The 18,952-nt window shown below is 47.9% G+C and overlaps 1 protein-coding gene and 1 pseudogene across 1 annotated transcript in view; both read right to left on the bottom strand.

The window, feature by feature from the left end:
- CDCP1 (CUB domain containing protein 1) overlaps window positions 1-18,952 on the bottom strand; it is a 59,447-nt gene that overhangs the window by 31,024 nt on the left and 9,471 nt on the right. Inside the window, exon 2 of the mRNA XM_043885908.1 lies at window positions 1,128-1,331. Within this exon, the coding sequence (XP_043741843.1) occupies window positions 1,128-1,331 (204 nt within the window). The remainder of the gene's footprint in view (window positions 1-1,127; window positions 1,332-18,952) is intronic.
- Window positions 7,467-17,905, bottom strand: LOC122682786 (annotated as a pseudogene).

The raw sequence follows: 18,952 nt of genomic DNA, 5'->3' as shown, positions 1-18,952 counted from the left end.
GGCTCAATTGAACTAGAGATTGAACCCATGGCCCCTGCATTGGCAGGCAGATTCTTAACCACTGGACCACCAGGGAAGTCCATAAACATAGTTTTTAAAACTGCTTTTAAGTACTTTAATTTCTCTTTTTATTTTTATGAATTCCTTCTTCTCAAGGTTTCTTTTATTCTTCCTCTTCCTTCATGATCTATTCCAATTCATCTATTTTCAGTTAAAGGTGAAGAAATTTTCTGCGTATGACTTTGATTAAGTCAAAATAGTGTTCTCGTTGTTGTTAATATATCTATTAGTTCCTCACTGGCATACCACCTTAAAATAATTGGGAAAGTATACCTTTAATTCTTTCTGCCTGATTAGTATTTCTTACGCCAATCTCCCATCCCAAACTCAAGTTATCATTAATAATGCCAAGTATCTGTAGTTTATTGAATGCCAGTATGTCATACACCTCAATCCAGGATTTTATTTCATCCCGAAAACATCCCTATTGGTTGGTACAATGACTCTTGTTTTACAGACTAGAAAACTAAATCGCAAAGCAGGTAAGAAACTTATATGAAGCCATGCAATCAAGGCACATGATCAGTCGCCCTGGTACTTGAAGTCAAACCAGGTCCCTCAGCCTGCAAAGCTGCTGTTTTTTTCCCCCACTGTAACTAGTGGATCCACCGTCCCACTCTTATCTCCTCAATCTTCCAATTCTTCTGTCCTCCAGCTCCCTTGACTTCCACTCCTGCTCAAGCCAGATGTTTTTAGCACATCAGACAGAGCATCACCCGAGGATCCAAAGCTCTGCCATGAGACAGTGTGGCACAGTGGCCACAGGCAGACACTCTGGATCCAGAATTCCAGAATGCTTGGGGTTCCTGTCTTGCTGAGACACACCAGCTGTGCCATCTTAGGCAAGTGACTTCCTTTGAGAACTTCTCTTAGGGCTGCTTTAAGGATTAAAAGGAAAAAAAAAAACCAAACCTGAAACCATGCAAAACGCTTAGGACTGTGACTGGCCACATAAAAGCTAAAGAGAGTGCAGAATTTCAACAGGTCTCTCCTCTCTAGCAGTAGAGGCTGGGTTAGCTTGGAAAGAAGAGACAGGCAGGCCAAAGAGTCCACGAGTGAGTACTTACCGATATTCTTCTGGATCTCAATAACGAAGTAATTATATGGATCCTGGCAGCTAAAGGAAAAGACCTTTTTCTCTCCGGCTTTGATGGACAGGGTGGTTTCCCATCTTTTAGAAATGATGTAACAAAGTTTCATTGGCAGAGTCTGGGTCCCGGGCTTCAGGAGGACTGTGATGCCGCTTCCACGTGGCAGATCAATCTCATAAGCTTCAGAAGGAAAGAAGGGAGAAAAATAATAGAGTGAAGAGGATGAATTAGGGCCACCTACCTGCTGCCATCCCCTCAGCTGGTCCAGGAGGATGGTCTCCTGAATGCTTTTATTCCTTCCTCCAGGTCTGAGAAGCGGGGTGATGCCAAATGACAGTATCATCCTTACCTGTGGACAAGAACCTGGCCACTCTGGGCTAGGCCCTGATGTGCATCTCTGATATGGCTTATTCATTTCTCGAAAGATTAAAAGCATTATATGATGTTCTAGATGTCCAGAACAGTATGTGTTCAGATACCCCTATCTGTGCAATATTAAATAGAAACTGCCATATCTCTTCACAGTGCGACTGTAGGTAAAGTCCACACATAGAAACTGTCTTTCTGTAGAGACACATGTTTATGTGTAAAAAGCTGCTGTCCACTGCCCAGGATGCCTCATATGCCCTGTGCACACATATATGCAGTAGGGGAGGCTGGGTAAACTTGCACAAATTAGATACAAACATACTGATCGATGAACTTGGCAAGTCAGAACCAAACACTGCTCAGACCTCAGACTGGCGCTCAGCAAAATTATGTGAGCAAACTGTAGCAAGCAAGACAAATGGGGGTTCGTTACTAAACAGAGAAGTGGGTGCATCCGGGTCAAGATGAACCAGTCCCATCTCCTTCCCATTCCCTCTGCTTGAGGGATTTTTAGGTCCTCCCAGGCCAAAAAGAAGAGGTGTTTTTCTCCTTAGTGATCCCTGTTCCTTCCTGGACTTGGGTGCTGACTGTGGTCTCTGGGTGGCTGACGGGCTGGGTACAGAGAATGGGGGGACAGTCTTCTGGAGGAGGGAACCATGGGGCTCGTCAGTCCTCTGCCCCACCATGTTTGGCACAAATAGCCGCTTGGCGCCTGTTATGGCACCTTGTTCACAGAGGTGCTCCCACCTTGTTCACAGAGGTGCTCCATAACTGTTTAGCCAGTGAATAGCAGTTTAACCAAAACCTTTCCTTTCCCCTTCCCTTTAAAAAATTTTTAGAATCAAATTTATTGAGATATAATTTACAGACATTAAGAAGGACCTAAAAGACTTTTGACACATGAGTATACATGTGTATACCACCACGATCAAGATATAAAAATGTTCATCATCCACAAAAGCTCCCTCAGCGCACTTAGCCACCGACCTCCACTCTTGGCCCCAGAAAACTATCAATTAGTTTTCCCTGACTTAGACCTTCCTGCAAAACAGCAGCTAGCTGCTTTTGCTCAGCATGTGTGAGGGTCACCCACATTACTGCATGGATCTGCGGTTTGTTCCTTTTCATTGCTGCATAGTATTCCATTGCCTGGAGAGACTGCAATCTATTCATCTGGGCACCCATTCAGTGACAACTGAGTCCTTTCCAGTTTTTGACCAACCACATGACTTCATTTTTCCAGAACTGCAAGCCTGCTCAAGAGCTGTACTCACTTCTCCCACTCAAGGCACACATGTGCCCGTGTTCCCACCTCCCAGTTGCTGTGTGCTGTCAAACATCTGGATTTTTGTCAACCTCCTCTGAACCCCCTCCCCCTCATTCACTCTATGCCAGCCCCACCTGCCAGCCGCTCCTTATACGGGGGTGGAAATTGATCTCTCAACCTGAGATAATGAAACAGAGCAGGACCATATGGTCCTTGTGCCACACCCCCCACAATGTCCTCTGCCTGCCTTTTGCCTTTCGTCAGACTTCAGTCGAAGAACAAGTTTAATCAGAGAAGTGAAAAGTGTGGAAACAAAGGGAAACAGTCAAAGACGACTAAATAATAATAATGTAGTCATTAAGCACAGTCAAGGACCTTTAGTTCTTTCTCAAGGGCTGTAGATAATATTCTGAGTGTATCCTGTGAGCTGTCTTATAGATGCCAAAACCCCAGGTGGAGAAGTTAATTACATGATGAACAGACTACACCCAGGGCTTGAGCTGCCACAGTTCCGAGAACTGACCACAAAGAAATGGGAACAAGTACAACCCGCAACTGAAGATTAACTGTACCTAAAACAACCAAGATGATGCTGGTCAGACCACTGATGACCAATTTGAAGCTATTAGAGATGACTGAGCTGTTTCTGCATGAAGCCCCCCACCCCCGACTCTTGTCTATTAATGCTCTCACCCCCCGCCTGTCGGTGGTGGGAGGAGTTGGCCTTCGCACAGATGTCTGCCACCCTCCCCCTACAGTTGCCGCCACCTGAAATAAAACAAACTCCTTTCCACCAACCTGGCCTGTTTATTGGCTTTTGAGCAACAAGCAGCCAGACTACCCCCCCCCCGGCCCTGCCCCAACTCCTTTCGGTAACAATAATGAACTGCAAATATTTCCTCCAGGTTATGAGGGAAGAACTTTACCCTCTGGGCCTCTGTTCCTTCCTTTGTAAAATGAGGAGGTTGGGCTAGACTAGCTCTACCTTCCCAGGCAGCTCATCTATGATCAGTATCCAAGGATATAAGAGAGTGATTCTGCCAATGTAAGCATTCCCAACTACCACCCAGCGGTGACACCTCTCAAAGCATAGGGGGGCCGGCAGAGCTGGCTTCGTTACTTTGTTTCCAAGAGGGCTCAGATTTTGCATGTTTTGGAGCAGGACTTCTTATCTCTCTACCCTCAGCTTGTATCCCTCTCCACCTTGGTCACTGAGCATGGGCTACCTTTGCCCTTTTTCCTGAACTCGTCAAGTCTCTTTGCTACCTCAGGGCCTTTGCATGTGCTGGTCCTGATTTTTATAATGCTTTTACTCTAGCAAAAGCTGGTTCCTTTTTGTTTTTTCGGGTCTCAGCTCAAAGATCACCTCCTCAGAGCTGTCCTCCCTGACCAGTTACCCAAAGTGTTCGCCCCACCCCTAACCCAGCTGTCCTGCCCCTGCTTTTTGTTCATCCTCTGAGAGGACCCATGTTACTCATTCCCACCTCCCAAGACCAGAATGCGAGCTGCTGCCCACAAGAAGGCAGCCGGAGTTTACCTGTCTTCCTCGGTGATAGCCTTAGGACCCAAACGGTGCCTGTTGGGTGCCCTCATGGACGCAGAATTGATGACTCGCCTGACAGCACCATATAAAATCTCCACATTCTTGTCTTTGCACCATTTAGTTTCTCATAGACTTATCACCATTTCTGTGTTTCAGTTTGGGCTATCAATCTTAGTGGGACTCTTTAGTTCCTTATAAATCAGGGACTCTGAGCTTTATAATTAATAGCTTCAGAAAGAGAAAACATCCTCTGAGGCAGAAGTTTCTTTACTTACTGCTTCATCTTCAAGCAGCATGGCCTTTGAGAATCTTCTGAGAGAGGGGGGAAGGCCCAGGGGTTCTTTAAGATACTAGATTAAAAATGAATCCAGGGACTTGCCTGGTGATCCAGTGGCTAGGGCTCCATGCTCCCAACGCAGGGGGTCTGGGTTCAACCCCTGGTTGGGGAACTAGATCCCACAAGCCACAGTGAAGTTCTGGTAGAGCCAAATAAATAAAATTTTTAAAAAGAAATATTTACAAAAATGAGTCCAGATGCATGAACAGAAACCCAGGGGGCAGATGTATATCTGAACTGAATATGTAAACCCTTGCCTTCTTTTTCTGTAATCACCAAAAAAGGTTTCACCACGTTATTTGTTTAAAAAAAAAAAAATTTGACACCCAGTCTTTGTGGCCCCCAACCCTGGGCCTCCAGGGGGGCTAACTCATTGTCCAGTGAAGCTGCAATTTGTCTCAGGGCTGCAGCCTGGCTGGCTAGGTTACCAATTTCTTTCTCATTTCTCCTCTTTGGTAAAAATATTCAAAAATTCTTGACTCTTACAATTACTGTATTTTGGGGTTTGTTTTTTTTTTTGGCCATGCCTTGAAGTTTGTGGGATCTCAGTTCCCTGACCAGGGATTGAACTTGGGGCTCCCTGCAGTGGAAGGGCAGTGTCCTAACCACTGGACCTCCAGGAAATTCCTGATTACTGTTATTAATTGACTGTTAGACCCTAAGTAGATCAGTGGTTCCCTAAGATTGGAGGTGGGAGGAGGGGATGGAAACAAAGAAGGCAGAGGAGACTGTGTAGGATGAAATAACCATTCTGTATCTTGACCACGATGGTGATTATAGGCGGCACACAAATGCCGAAAGTCATCAAACTGGGCATTTGAAACTGGTAGTTTACTATGCATAAGCTACGCCTTAATAAATTAAAAAAAGAGGGAAAACTTGTGTTAGAAAGACTGTGTTTCTGCACAAAGTAGGCACTTAATAAACGAAAAGAAAAATAATCTTGACCACAGTTAAAATATGGTTTAATAATATTTTGAGGTAGGCTGAGTTTCTCCCAAGGTAAGTGTAATAATTTCATATAGCTTTAAATTAGATCTTGAGAAGAAAAGGCTGATCTCACTAACATTTCTCTACTCAAATGTTCTCTCCTGCTTTCCAGCAGTACCCCAAATAATTCTGCATGTATGACTCTATCCCATTATCAACGACAGCCAAAGAAAAATGTATGAGCTCTTTCAGAAGTTCACTGTTTTTTCTTTTCTCTTTTTGTTTTTTCTTTTAATTCTTTGAAGTCACCTATTCATTCGAACATTTTCTAGGGTCATATGACAAAGGCCCATATAGTCAAAGCTATGGTTTTTCCATTAGTCATGTACGGATGTGAGAGTTGGACCATAAAGAAGGCTTAAAACCAAAGAATAGATGCTTTCGAACCGTGGTGTCGGAGAAAACCCTTGAGAGTCCCTTGGACTGCAAGATCAAACCAGTCAATCCTAAAGGAAATCAACCCTGAATATTCACTGGAAGGACTGATGCTGAAGCTGAAACTCCAATACTTTGGCCACCTGATGCGAAGAGCCAACTCACTGGGAAAAACCCTGATGCTGGGAAAGATTGAGGGCAGGAAGAGAAGGGGGCGACAGAGGACGAGATGACTGGATGGCATCACCAACTCAATGGACATGAGTTTGACCAAGCTCCAGGAGATAGTGAAGGACAGAAAAGCCTGGAATGCTGCAGTCCATGGGGTGGCAAAGAGTCAGACATGATTGAGCAACTGAATAACAACAACAGCTATGTTCCAGGGACCATCCTTGGTGCAAATGATTTGATAAAAGCAGCCAGAGTCCAAGTCCTCTGGGGGTTAATAGTCTAGACTAAATGATCTGTGAAGGGCTTTAAAAATGATAAAGTTCTAAGTCAGAATAGGCCCCTGTGGGACCTGGGAGTCTGAACTGGAAACTTTTTTTTTTTTTTAAATCTCTACAGTAGGAGGAAGGGATTCCCTTTTATTTATTTTTTTCTCCAGATGGAAAGCCAAATGTCCCAACGCTAATGACTGAGTATGCCAGTTCTTCTACTTCTGTTGTTTTATTTTGAGGTCTAAATAACCCAGGTTTTCATCCAAACTCATTTTGGAAATAAAGCAGATGAAGCCTTGTCAGATGAGTTAAATGATTCACTTGGGTGGACTTCTAACATCTAACCGTGTTTCTTCACTCTGACTTTGAGATGAACAACCTGGAATGCTCTATGGTCAGGCCCTAGTTCATCTCTCTCCTTGAGTGCCCCAGACCAGAGGATCCCCCCTGGTCCAGAGCCCAGTTCAGTTCAGTTCAGTTGCTCAGTTGTGTCCAACTCTTTGCGACCCCATGGACTGCAGCACGCCACGCTTCCCTGCCCATCACCTATTCCTAGAGCTTACTCAAACTCATGTCCATCGAGACAGTGATGCCATCCGACCATGGGTCTGGAGCCCAGGCAACACTGAAGGCCTTACCTGCCTTTGCAGCAGGAGGGGATCTTTTATTACATGCTCTTCTCATGTGGCCAAGGCCACATCACCCACTGGCCTGTCATTGTCAAGTACTTCCCCCTCATCCTCAATGATTAACATACCAGCTGGAGGGGGACAGCCAGAGGGAGAAGATAATGATTCAACCATGTATATACTTGAAACCTGGACACTCTTTACCCAGCCCCCCACCAACGCTAACCCCTTGTGTGTGTGCTCAATTGCTCAGCTGTGTCCGACTCTTTGCCACTCTTTGGACTGTAACCCGCCAGGCTCCTCTGTCCATGGCATTTTTAATGGCAACCAATTCCAGTACTCTTGCCTGGAGAATTCCATGGACAGAGGAGCCAGGCAGGCTACAGTCCATGGGATCGCAGAGTCGGACAGGACTGTGCAGCTAACTTTCAATTTTCACTTTTATTTCACCATAATAAAAGTAGCAGAGAGACCCCCACTGCTTGAGTAAAATAACTTATAACTCATTTATCACAAATGCTTGGAGTTTGAGAAGGACACCTTGCTTGCACATCTTCCCTCTTGCCCGCTCTTCACCATTCGTCACCCCTTGAAATGAAAATTTCAACCCTGTAGAAGCAATCTCAACCTCCTACCACGACCCCCCACCCCATCCCCACCAGTCACGCTGGCACATCTGAGTGCTTGATAAATGTGTTGCGATTTAAAGAAAACGGGTGGGCGTCTCTTTCTTTTGTCTCCCCAGGAACTTGGTATTTCGTTGGTCTGGTTATTTTTGAAGATCTATTACCCAAGTTCACAGGAACCCAGACAAAGCTCCAGATTCCGGCGCGATTTCGAGAGCTCACGGGTTGAAAGAAATCCAAGGCGATCCTTACGTTAGCAGTGTGTGGGCTGCGGGCTGGCGAGCTTGCAGGCGCCACACGTGGGCACGTGAGTCACAGCTCTCATCCTCAGCTCCCCTGCCTTCTGACCTCTCCTTATTAGGATGCCTTGCTGAGTTCCTGCCTCACCAGCGGCTCCTCGGGCGGGAATTTCCAATTGTTTTAATCACCACCATTCATTATTCACCATATTCATTAATCACCTATCACAGAGTATTATACAGAGGCCCCTGTTACTCCTTCTCCCTGCCAGCATCCATCTTTGTAAGGCAGATGCAAGGAAGGGGATTCACCAGGGAAACACCAGGAAGTTATCTGTTCCCAGATGTGGCCAGTTCAGTTAAAACACCGCCAAATGTGATTTACAATTTTTTAGACGAGTCAGAATCTGCTGCCTCTGGGTGTGGTTTCCGGGGAGGCTGCTCTCATCAACTCTCTCTGTCCAATGATGATGAACAGAATGGCTCCCAGCCAGGGTCTGGGCTCAGCCCGGGCGCCAGGAGACACATAAGAAGACCCCTGGGACAAATGCCCAGGAGGTCGAGAACTCGGACACAGGAGCCAAGAGGTGTGACTGTGAATCAGCGTGACTGGTCAGTTGCAGCTTGCGTGGGAGTCAGATTCCCAGGCAAGCCCATAAGGAGATAATCGCTTCTGGGGAAACAGCCCTGTCCTCTCTCAGGAAGACCTCCCACGCCAGACCCACATCCTTCTCTCAGTGAGTCCACGGGGCCGGTGGCTGGAGATTGCTCCCCGACAGAGCAGACCCCTGCTTTGCCGGCTGAGCATCAAATAAAGCAGTGATTTGATTTTAGGGTCCAGGTTTGCAAAATTCAGCTTGTTAGACTGTAGATGCTCATAACACAAGAGGCAGAGGAAGAGACACCAGCAGAAGGGAGGGTGATTCACCCTCCCACCCCGCACCCACCCCGCAGGTCACACCATTGCCACGATTCCTCCCACCTATACTCCTCAGGGCCGCAGTCCCCAACCTTTCTCCACACGGGGGACCGGCTTCGTGGAAGACAGTTTTCCTACGGCTGAGGGTGAGGGGAGGGGGGATGGTTTGGGGATACTTCTGGTGCGTTACATTTACTGTGCACTTTATTACTATTACTATTACATCAGCTCCCCCCGGGTCCTCAGGCGTTAGATACTGGAGGTTGAGGACCCCTGCCTTATGGGAGGCAATTGCTGAATTCACACAACTGAGTGTACGTTTGCCTGTCTGCCCCGTGTGACCCCACCGGATAGTCAGCAACTTGAGGGCACCAAGGAAGGTCAAGGTACTCTGAAGATGCTGAGGTCAGCTATGAACTGCATGGGGGTGGTCAAGGAAGACTTCACAGAGCAGACTTAAGAGCGGGGTCTAAAAAATGAGGAAGGGGTTTGCCTGCAGAGAAACAGGTGTCAGGAAAGATAGGCAGAGGGAACGGCAGGTGCAACGTCACAGGTGTGAAGAAGACCTTCCTTGCAGCCACTCCAGGGAGTCTGGTTTGGCTAGAGAGCAGGTCGAGGAGGCTGGAGACAGAGGCAGAGGCCAGGCTGGGAAGGGCTTGGCTGTTGCCATGGAGTTCGGGCTTCACCCAGTGGGACGAGGATACCTTGGCAGCTGTGTGTAGTGGTAAAAAGCTTGGATGCTAGAATCTGACTGCCTGGGATCAATTCCTGGCTTGGTACCACTTACCAGCTGCATCCCGCTAGACAAATTCCTTACATTCTCTGTGTCATACTTTTCCTACCCGCAAAAGAGTGTAAAAATGGCATAGTTGTAAGAACTAAATGACAAAGTACCTGTGAATTGCTTAGAACGGTGCCAGGTAGTCAATCAATGTTATCTGTTATTGTTGATATTAGTAATGACAGACAGCACATCATAACCTCTGGGGCAGTACTCGTGGGGCGTTGCTGAGGGTGTTAAGTAGAGAAACAACTGTCGCAGCAGCTTGGCTCTCAATCTAGTGCCCAGAGTCCTGGTTGGGCTGGGCCGGCAGAGGGCAGGGCAGGTAAGGTGCCTGGGGGCAAACCATCACACTCAGGGTTGTGCAAGGGTGAGTGCTTCCTTATATTTTCCGTGCCTCCCCTGCCCTGGCCTAGCCCTGCCCAGCTATTAATGTCCTTCCACGTGTGCTGATTCATTCGAATTCAGCATCCCTTTGAGGCTCAGAGAAGTGACCTCATGTCCCTGTCTGCTGAGCTCAGGAGGCAACTGGGAGATTCTGGTTTGACCTCCGCACACTTGCCCTCCCCACCTGCCAGGGTACTACACTGAGCTGCCCTCCCGGAAGTTGCCAAAGCTGGTGGAATCAACCAGCAGGAGAGGAGGAAGTGCTGCCATTGTGATCAAGTACGTGGAGTCGTTGGCTGACACCGAGGGCCTGGGCATGGGTACCAACATAACCCATCAGAACGGGGCCTGTTTTAGGAGTGAGTACCAGACTCTCACACCACCAAAGTTAAAGTGTTATTAATCCAGTCGATCTGGGGCCGCACGGTCTGCAGGCATCTCTTTGGCATGGCCTTGGCCAGGTCTGTTCATGGACTGGCAAACCAAGGGGAAATTCTCACCAGTGGCGGGAAGACCAACCATCTTCCAGCCTGGAAATAGTTAATTTCCCATATTCATATCCAGAATGACTGCAAGGCAAGTTGCTATTTCACAAACTAACCAGTCTTTCTTGGATGAGAAGCCTTTGGAGTAAACAGACCAGGCCAGCCTTCAGAATAACACTGAGTACTTAATACGTGCAGGGTCTGTGCCTGCCCTTGATAAAATGCCCATGGCCACCCCACGGAGCAGGTTCTAACGTTAATCCGCATTTTAAAGATGACAAAGCCGAGACTCAGAGAGGTCAAGAAACTTGCCCAGGCACATGTGATTAGTAAGAGGCAGGGCCAGGCTGGAGCCGGAGCAGTCTGACACTGGAGCCCAGCACACGAACACGGGCTCATGGCAGCCCCAGCCCTGCCCAGAGAACTCCACACGCGGCCAGCCAGGAGCCTGGTGATGGGAACCGTCTACTCTCCCCAATAGTCAAGCGAAACGGAATGAAACGTTTTTCAGCGGCTGGCTTGCTAGGGACTCTTCAGGCTATCAAAAGGGACAGGCGTTTGTTTAAAATAGTTAAACAGGCACTTTGCTTCAAAATTATTTGCAAATGTGGTTCTGAATTTAAACTGAAGATTGACAGTTTCCCCGGAATTCAAAACGTTTGGGGTGTGGTTCTTCTGTTTGATTTTTTTTTTTTTTTTTTTGGCAGTAACTCCGGGCAAGGACCTGAGAAAAGGGAACCTGGCGTGTGGAGACGTGGGTGGCTTTGTGAGGCTTGCCCGGGGGCTGTGGGTGTGGGAGGCAAGTGGCTGAGTTGGTGGCAGACAAAAAGCAGCCATCATTCTAGAGCGAAGCACTGGGTGTAAAGGGCCAGCGCCAAGTCTTGGAAGAAAAGCATCTCCAGAAATCCGGGCTGGAGAGGCTCACTTCTGAAGGCCACGGTCAGTGGGCCTCATGGGCGAAATCACACCTATGTTTAAGGAGAATTCCCCAAACCCCCTCTACCGAACCTCCTTCCTCTTTACCTGGGCTTCGAGAATCTCAACCCAGACCTCTGGTTAGCTGGGGAGGAAACACGTTCTCCTGGTAGGAGACTCCCACCTGCCCTTCCAGGTATCAGAGATGTAAAGCTGCTCCCTCATTCACTGGTTCGGAAATCAGGCAGGGCCTGACTGGGAAGGCACACCTCCCCCCGCCCCAACCCTGTCCCCCTCGCCACTCCACCCACTTTATTCCCTGGGTTGGTGTGGGAAAAGCAGCCTTTCGCAGTAGAGGGCAAATCTTTTCTCATTCTCTTTCTTGGGAGTAAAAAAGAAGTGTCCCCCCCACACACAGCATCCCCACAAAGAAGCTGAGTGGGTCCTCCCAGGTGGCGCAGCAGTAGAGAATCTGCCTGTCATGCAGGAGATATGGGTTCGATCCCTGGGTTGGGAAGATCCCCTGGAGAAGGCAATGGCAACACAAGCCAGTACTCTTGCCTGAAAAATCCCATGGACAGAGGAGCCTGATGGGCTACAGTCCACGGGGGTGGCAGAGTCAGACACAAATAAGCGGCTGAGCACACACGTGGTGGTTGGGCCAGGGCTGGGGCATGCGAAGCGTTTGTCGGAAGTCTGGAGGGACAGGAGGCCACGGGACAGGGCCTCATTTCAGCCCCCAAAAGCAACTGGAGAATTTGCCAGTCATCCTGACAGGGACAGAGTGAAGGGACAAAATAGGTGATTAAATAGTTACTCCCACTAGGGGATTATAAGTAGGAAAAATATGGAGACCCCTGTGAGTTAATGATGACTCAAGAGAGTTGGTTTGCTTAACCACAAAACCAAGCAGGCTTGCTTGGCAGCAGAACTATACAGCAGAAGCACAAGACGTGCCCCCAAACAATGAAACAATGGCGCCATGGAGACCCACATCCTGCCCAGTGAACTCAGTAAGTTAGGACACGCTCTCTGCACAGACACACACAAACAATTTGTGGACCTAGCTTGACCATGTAGGGACAAGAAAATTCCCCTGCTCAACTTGGAGGAGGAGCTGATGATGGAAGCATCACGCCTACTCAAGAAAGATAAAGAAGTTTTTCTCTCCCTCCCCACTTTTCCTTTGATTATAAAAAACTGTAGCCCGATAAGTTCTCAGGGCACAGCATTTCTCGCCCATCCCCTTGTAAACCTCACATCCTGTTCTGATAAATCACTGCTTATCCATCACTTTTTGTGCTTCGCTGGTGGCTCAGGTGGTAAAGAATCTGCCTACAATGCAAGAGACCCCGGTTTGATCCCTGCGTTGAGAAGATCTCCTGGAGGAGGGAACGGCTACCCACTCCAGTATTCTGGCCTGGAGAATTCCATGGACAAAGGAGCCTGGAGGGTTACAGTCCGTAGAGTCGCAAAGAGTCGGACACAACTGAGCACCTAAGACTTTCACTCATCTATCACTTTGCTCTCCCCGAATTCTTCTCTGCGATGAAACATAAAGGACTATGGAACTGGAGCTCTCTGGAGCTCCTGGAAATGAGACAGTTGGTTTCAATGCTAGCACAGGAGCTTCACAGACTCCTTAAAGAACAGGGCCACACTTTAAGCCCATACACTAAACACTGCAATCATCAGTCAACACACCAGGAAGGAGTGGACATCGACCACAGTTACAAACAAAGGGCCTGGGGGTGACCAAGTACAACCTCACACCAGGGTAGAACTGGGACCCAGACCTGCCCTGGGTGGGCGGGGGCAGGGGGCAGGGCAATGCAGAAGCCACAGGAGGAGGACCAGGGCACACACAAGAGAAGCGGAAGGCCCAAAGACAACTGGGTGCTGCAACTGTTTTGTTTTTTGACAGGTCCTGCCTCAGGTTTATTTGCACAAATGGCAGAGGACACCGGCCCCATGCAGACAGCAGCAGCGGAGGGGTCACACCAGCCCTCCTGTCCTCACACTGGCAGATAGAGGCCTCTGTGCTGGGCTGTGTTGCTTCCGTTGTGCCCGACTCTTTGTGACCCCAGAGGAGCCCGCCAGGCTCCTGTGTCCATGGGATTCTCTGGGCAAGCATACTGAGCGGGTTGCCGTCTCCTTCTCCAGGCCTCTACTCTGGAGCCTTTGTGGGCACCTGGGCGCCTTTGGGAACCAGAGTACGAGCCGCAGCTGCAGCGGCCGGTGACTGGGCGTTGGTGTGAGCCTCGGCCCGGGACTCTGGCCGGCAGAGTCTGAGACTCTTGGCGATACGGGCACAAGCATGTTTCATGGGCTAGGGGTGAGCAGTGTAGGTACTCTGACTGAGCGTGCAGCAGCCGCCCTTTGGGATCTTGGGCTTGACCTCTTGGACTTTGAGAGCCTCCACAGCCTCAGCACGTGCACTCATGGCCTTGGCACTGTGGACCAGCTTCTTCCTCAGGCCCTTCTTCCTGTGCTTCTTGGCCAAGTGCATGTTCCTCAGGAAGCTGGGGTCCTCCCCCTTAACAGATTCATATCATTGTGATCGGGGTTTCTTGATGCCATTTCTGTGCCATTTTCAGGACTGGTTGTGAGTGGTATAGTTCTTAGACTTGGCCACGTCTGCACAGGGGCCCACGGATCCCAAAGCGCCTGGGACTGGAAGGGCGGTGCTGCCATCGTAAGAAGGCTGACTGTGGCCACATGTCTCCAGGGAATGGTGAGCTCGGTCCAGGCCAGGCGCTGGCATACAGAGATGCACAAGGCTGGGCCCAGCCTGTGGAGTCACATCGACAGACTTCAGAGCTCAAAGGACATCATGTTCTCACCTGCTCAGTGAAAGAGACCCACGGTTCCCATTAGAAACTACTTTACTCTTTTCATAGCTCTTAGAACAATCATGGAGACAATAAAATAAACTTCCAAGAGCAAGGTTAGAAGGAACCTTGTGCATTCTCAATCAATCCGACTTGTTGAATTGTTTAACAACACAGAGGACCATTGTGGCCATGCATTCATTTCCTACTCTTAATTTCCGAATTCCTTAGGCGAGAAGTTTATATGCAGTGATGCAGTCATTTTCTAAAGTAACTAAATGATTCTCCAATGTAGATACTCGCAATAGGCTGTTTCCAGGACTTTTGCTTTGAATTATTTATGTTTTTAAGTGGGGATGGGTTTGCAGGGAGCCATCTAAATCCTTCTGTTGTGTCTTTCCCTTTTATGATCAAAGACACACACCGTATCCAAGATGTATCTTAGAGACACATAACTAGGCAGTGAGCTGTTTGGACATCGTACATGCTCAGCCTTGTCCGACTCTGTGACCCCATGGACTGGAGCCCACCAGGCTGCTCTGTCCATGAAATTCTCCAGGCAAGGATACTGGAGTGGGTTGCCATGCCCTTCTCCAGGTGATCTTATCGACCCAGGGATCAAAGCCCAGGTCTCCTGGGTTCTTTACCGCGGATTCTTTACCACTGAGCCACCAGGAAAGCGTTTGGACCACAGTCTGGAGTAAACGAACACATCTATGTGTAAACCCCTCTGAGACCGTGGCCATTTTAAGGCTTCTTGCCACCCTAAGACCTGGGCTTTTAACATTTAACTCCAGATTGAATGGAACTGTACTGAGTGGAAGTAGGATTTCAAACAAGTTTACACAGGGAGAGAAAGGTGCATTGCAGAATTAAACAAATATACTGAGTTCATGACCACTGTACATAATTCATGATGATATGCTAAAGTGCCACAGGGCCAATGTAAATCACATTAACATCTTATGAAATATTAAAAAGATTCATTTTGCCAGACCTTGAGGTGTTGGTCACGATGACCTTAAAAGTCACTGAGGATCACAAGGACAGATGGGGAAGAATCAAAGGAGCAGAGTTAAAAAAAAAAAAAACCCATTTGGGGAGTTCCCTAGTGGAGGAGTGGTTAACAGTCTTCCACTGCAGGAGGTGTGGGTTCAGTCTCCAGTGGGGGGCCCCCACGTGACGCGTGGTGTGGCCAAAAACACAGAACACAAACCCATCTGTGTGTGCGCTCAGGGGCGCCAGCAGGAGGGGGGCCTTTCTCTGCCCTGCCATCCAGAAGTTCGGAAGTTACTGAAATTCCCATTTCTTTCGTGTTCCCTGGAGTCCTTTGCCAATGGTCTCACCTTGCCATCAGAGACCAGTTGCTTTAGTTCCTCTGATAAAAAGCTAGTAGGGAGATGGTTAAATAAGAATCTACACACACCAGGTCTATCTGTTTCTTAACTGCAGAGACGCAACCTCTTGATCAGTTGCGGGACAGAACTGGGGAATGTGGGTGTATCATATTCCATGGGTCAGGGCTGCAGCCAACTTGAAAAACATCCTTTTGTCTAAACCTCCTGTTTTAGGGACTACGGATTAGTACCTTTTGTTGGTGGTGTTTCCAGTGATTTTTTTAGTAATTTTTTTTTTTTTTGGCGTTTTATTGAGATCTCATAGGCTGAAGCGACTTAGCAGCAGCAGCAGCATTGACAAATAGCACCGTGTGAGTTTAAGGTGTACAGCATAATGATTTGACTTATATACATCATGAAATGACCACCACGGTTATTGTAGTTACTACTGTTTCCAGCAGTCTTAAAGGCAAGGGGAGGGGGAGGGGAGATCCACCCACACAGCCTGACTTGGAAAATGTCTTTGAAACAAAGCTCCCTCAAATGAACATGGGTCAGGTCAACACAGCTGACTCCTGTGGCAAACCAGGTAGACCCAAGGTAAAGCAGGTCAGCAGAGGAAGGCTACACACTCCAGGAACACTTTGGGGCCAGACGGACACATGCTTTCCTCATCCAGAGGGGTTGGGACAGCCCCCAGGAGGTGTCGCATTGATGGGGAGTGCCATTATGGAAGGTGTTTGTCCGCGAGGATGGCTGTTATGAAAGGTATTGATATAGGAGGTGTCAAATCAACAAGAATGGACATGCTAGGTGTTCAGCCATCATGGATGAAATGGTATCAACAAGGATAGTCGTTATGGAGGGTGTTACACCAACTAGGGTGGCTGCATTGGTACCTGGCCTGTACCAGGGGTGTAGCCAGCTAATCGTCTTAAGATAATTATGCCATACATTCAGGGAGGTGAAAGACTGAGTGGAAGGACCAAGAGTGCCGAGATGCGGGTTTTCAGGAGCCTGGATCCCAAGCACACAGCATTGGCAGGTGGAAGAACGAGCAGATGGTTATTCCTGGAAGGGGGAGAGGCTGTGGTTCAGAGCACTTTCCCCTTCATGACCTGTATTCCTTCCTCACAGTAGGAGCTGGTCCTGCTGCTAAGTGCTACTGCCAAGAAAGGAAGAGGAGGATGGGAACAAAACTCAGCGAGGAAATCCCACAGTAATGAGGCCTTTAATCATCATTCAAACTACATTCTGCCTTGCTCCTGTAGCTGGTCTCCAATCGGAAGTCATACATTGAAGGATGATTCTTCATGACATTCAGTTAAAGGATCACTTCCTAAGCTGTTTTTTCAGAGATGGTGAGAGAACACTTTTAAAATAGCGAAACAACACTGGTGATTACTGGTGATGAAAGACCGTGCCATACTTCTGCCCCAGGGCCTGTCTTAGGGTTTTGCTGTGACGTCTCACAGACCTCAGGCACAGAAGACCTCCGCCTCCTCCTCTTTTCCCTCCTGAAGAAGGTGTTCACCATCCCCAGCCTTTACTGCAGTTCTTACACATACATCTTTTGCTGTACTTACCACACTGAGTCTCAAACTCAAATGCTTTCGGGGCCCTAGCAGATAATATAAATGAGAAAAGCCAACATAGTAAGGGGGCTCTTTGTTGAATCGGAGGGAACGTGCTCTACTAAGCACGTTGTAATTCAGCTTTTTTTCCAAAACACATCAAACAGAACTGGCCAAGGCCCCCAGGCCACCTGTTTGTAGCTCCTGGTTTACATGTGTGAATCCCTTCTGGAAGGTGAGCCCCCAGAGAGCAAGGGACTAGGATTTTCTACCTCTGAGTGTCCAGTACAATGGGCCTCCAACATCTGTGGAATGAATGGGATCTGTTACCAAATGACCTAAGACTAGGCCAGGGCTTTTAAAGACATTCTAGGCAAAAATAAAATTCTCTAGGTCTGCTCAATGCTAGTACTTAACAGTGGTTAGGAGGTGGGAAAAGCAGCAAATTGCTCTTCAAAAACAGTTGTTCTGGGTGGACAAATCAGTTTTGGTCATTAGTTCCCTGATTCCTAGTGATTTAATACTTCTACTCCATCCCTTCCATACAACCAAATTCCTGCAGGAAGCATCTGTAGACTTCTGAAGACAGAATCACTGAGATATTCATTACCTGGCTTTAAATCCTTTTTAATTTATTTTTGCTTATTTGTTTGGCTGAGTCTTAGTTACAGCACACAGAATCTTCATTGCATCATGCGGGAACTTTCGTTGCGGTGTGTGGATTCTAGTTGTGGCACATGGGCTCAGTAGTTGTGGCTAAGTAGACTTAGTTGCCCTGTGGCATGTGGGATCTTAGATTCCTGTCAGAGATTGAACCTGGGTCCCCCACATTGCAAGGCGGACTCTTAACCACTGGACCACCAGGGAAGTCTCCAAATTCTTTTTTAATTTAAAACTATTTTTAAGGCAAAACTGTGTTGATAGACGGCAGACAAATGGTTGCCAGGGGCCAAGGGGCAGGGACTGTCTGCAAAGGGATCTGGAGGAACGTCACAGGGGGATTGAAACGTATCATGCACCCGATGGGACTCATCAAACAGTGCAGTTGAGAGGTGAATTTTATGGTATGCACATTAAATCTCAATAAAGCTGAAAAATATACTTTTAGATAAATGATACATGGAGCACAAAATAAAATACATATGCATAAGGCACTCCTGTTTTATTTCATTTTGCCAAAAGGTAGCATACCATCTCACTGTTCTGAATCTTGTGTTTTCCCCTCCAGAATATATCTTGGTCGGGAGGATCCTCTCCAAGTCTGTACATCTCATTCTTTTAAATGGTGGTGTAGCATTCCCCTGTGTAAATGCACCATCATTAATGTAACCAGTCTTCTAATGATGGATATTTGGGTTGTTTCCAGTCTCCAGTGACCAGGGGAAGGAGCAGAAGATGTTTATCTGGAGTTTCAAGGTGCCAGCGGGACACACCTTCCTGGGTGTGCCAGGTTCCTGGCTGGAACTTGAATTGTATTCCCACAGAGGCTGAGATCAGGCAGGCTGGAAGACGTTATTTCTAGGGTTTGTTCACATTGACATGGGCTTCTGCAAAATGGCCCGAGCACTGTTTACTACTTGAAAATCGTCTTCCTTGTCGTGATAAGTTGAGAACTTGCTCCTGACAGCCTACGGCTGAAGTCCCTGATAAGACTGTCAGCAACTTCAGAGCAGTTGGGCAACCTTCCACCTGTCAGCAGTGGTGAAAGGTGGCGGCCCTGCCAGGCTCCACGGAATACCTGGCTCTGGTTTCATGGC

Source organism: Cervus elaphus, chromosome 24 (genome assembly GCF_910594005.1).
Source record: "Cervus elaphus chromosome 24, mCerEla1.1, whole genome shotgun sequence".
NCBI lineage: Eukaryota > Metazoa > Chordata > Mammalia > Artiodactyla > Cervidae > Cervus > Cervus elaphus.
Note: the sequence above shows the minus strand (reverse complement) of the source record. Positions and strands in the feature narration are given on the sequence as shown.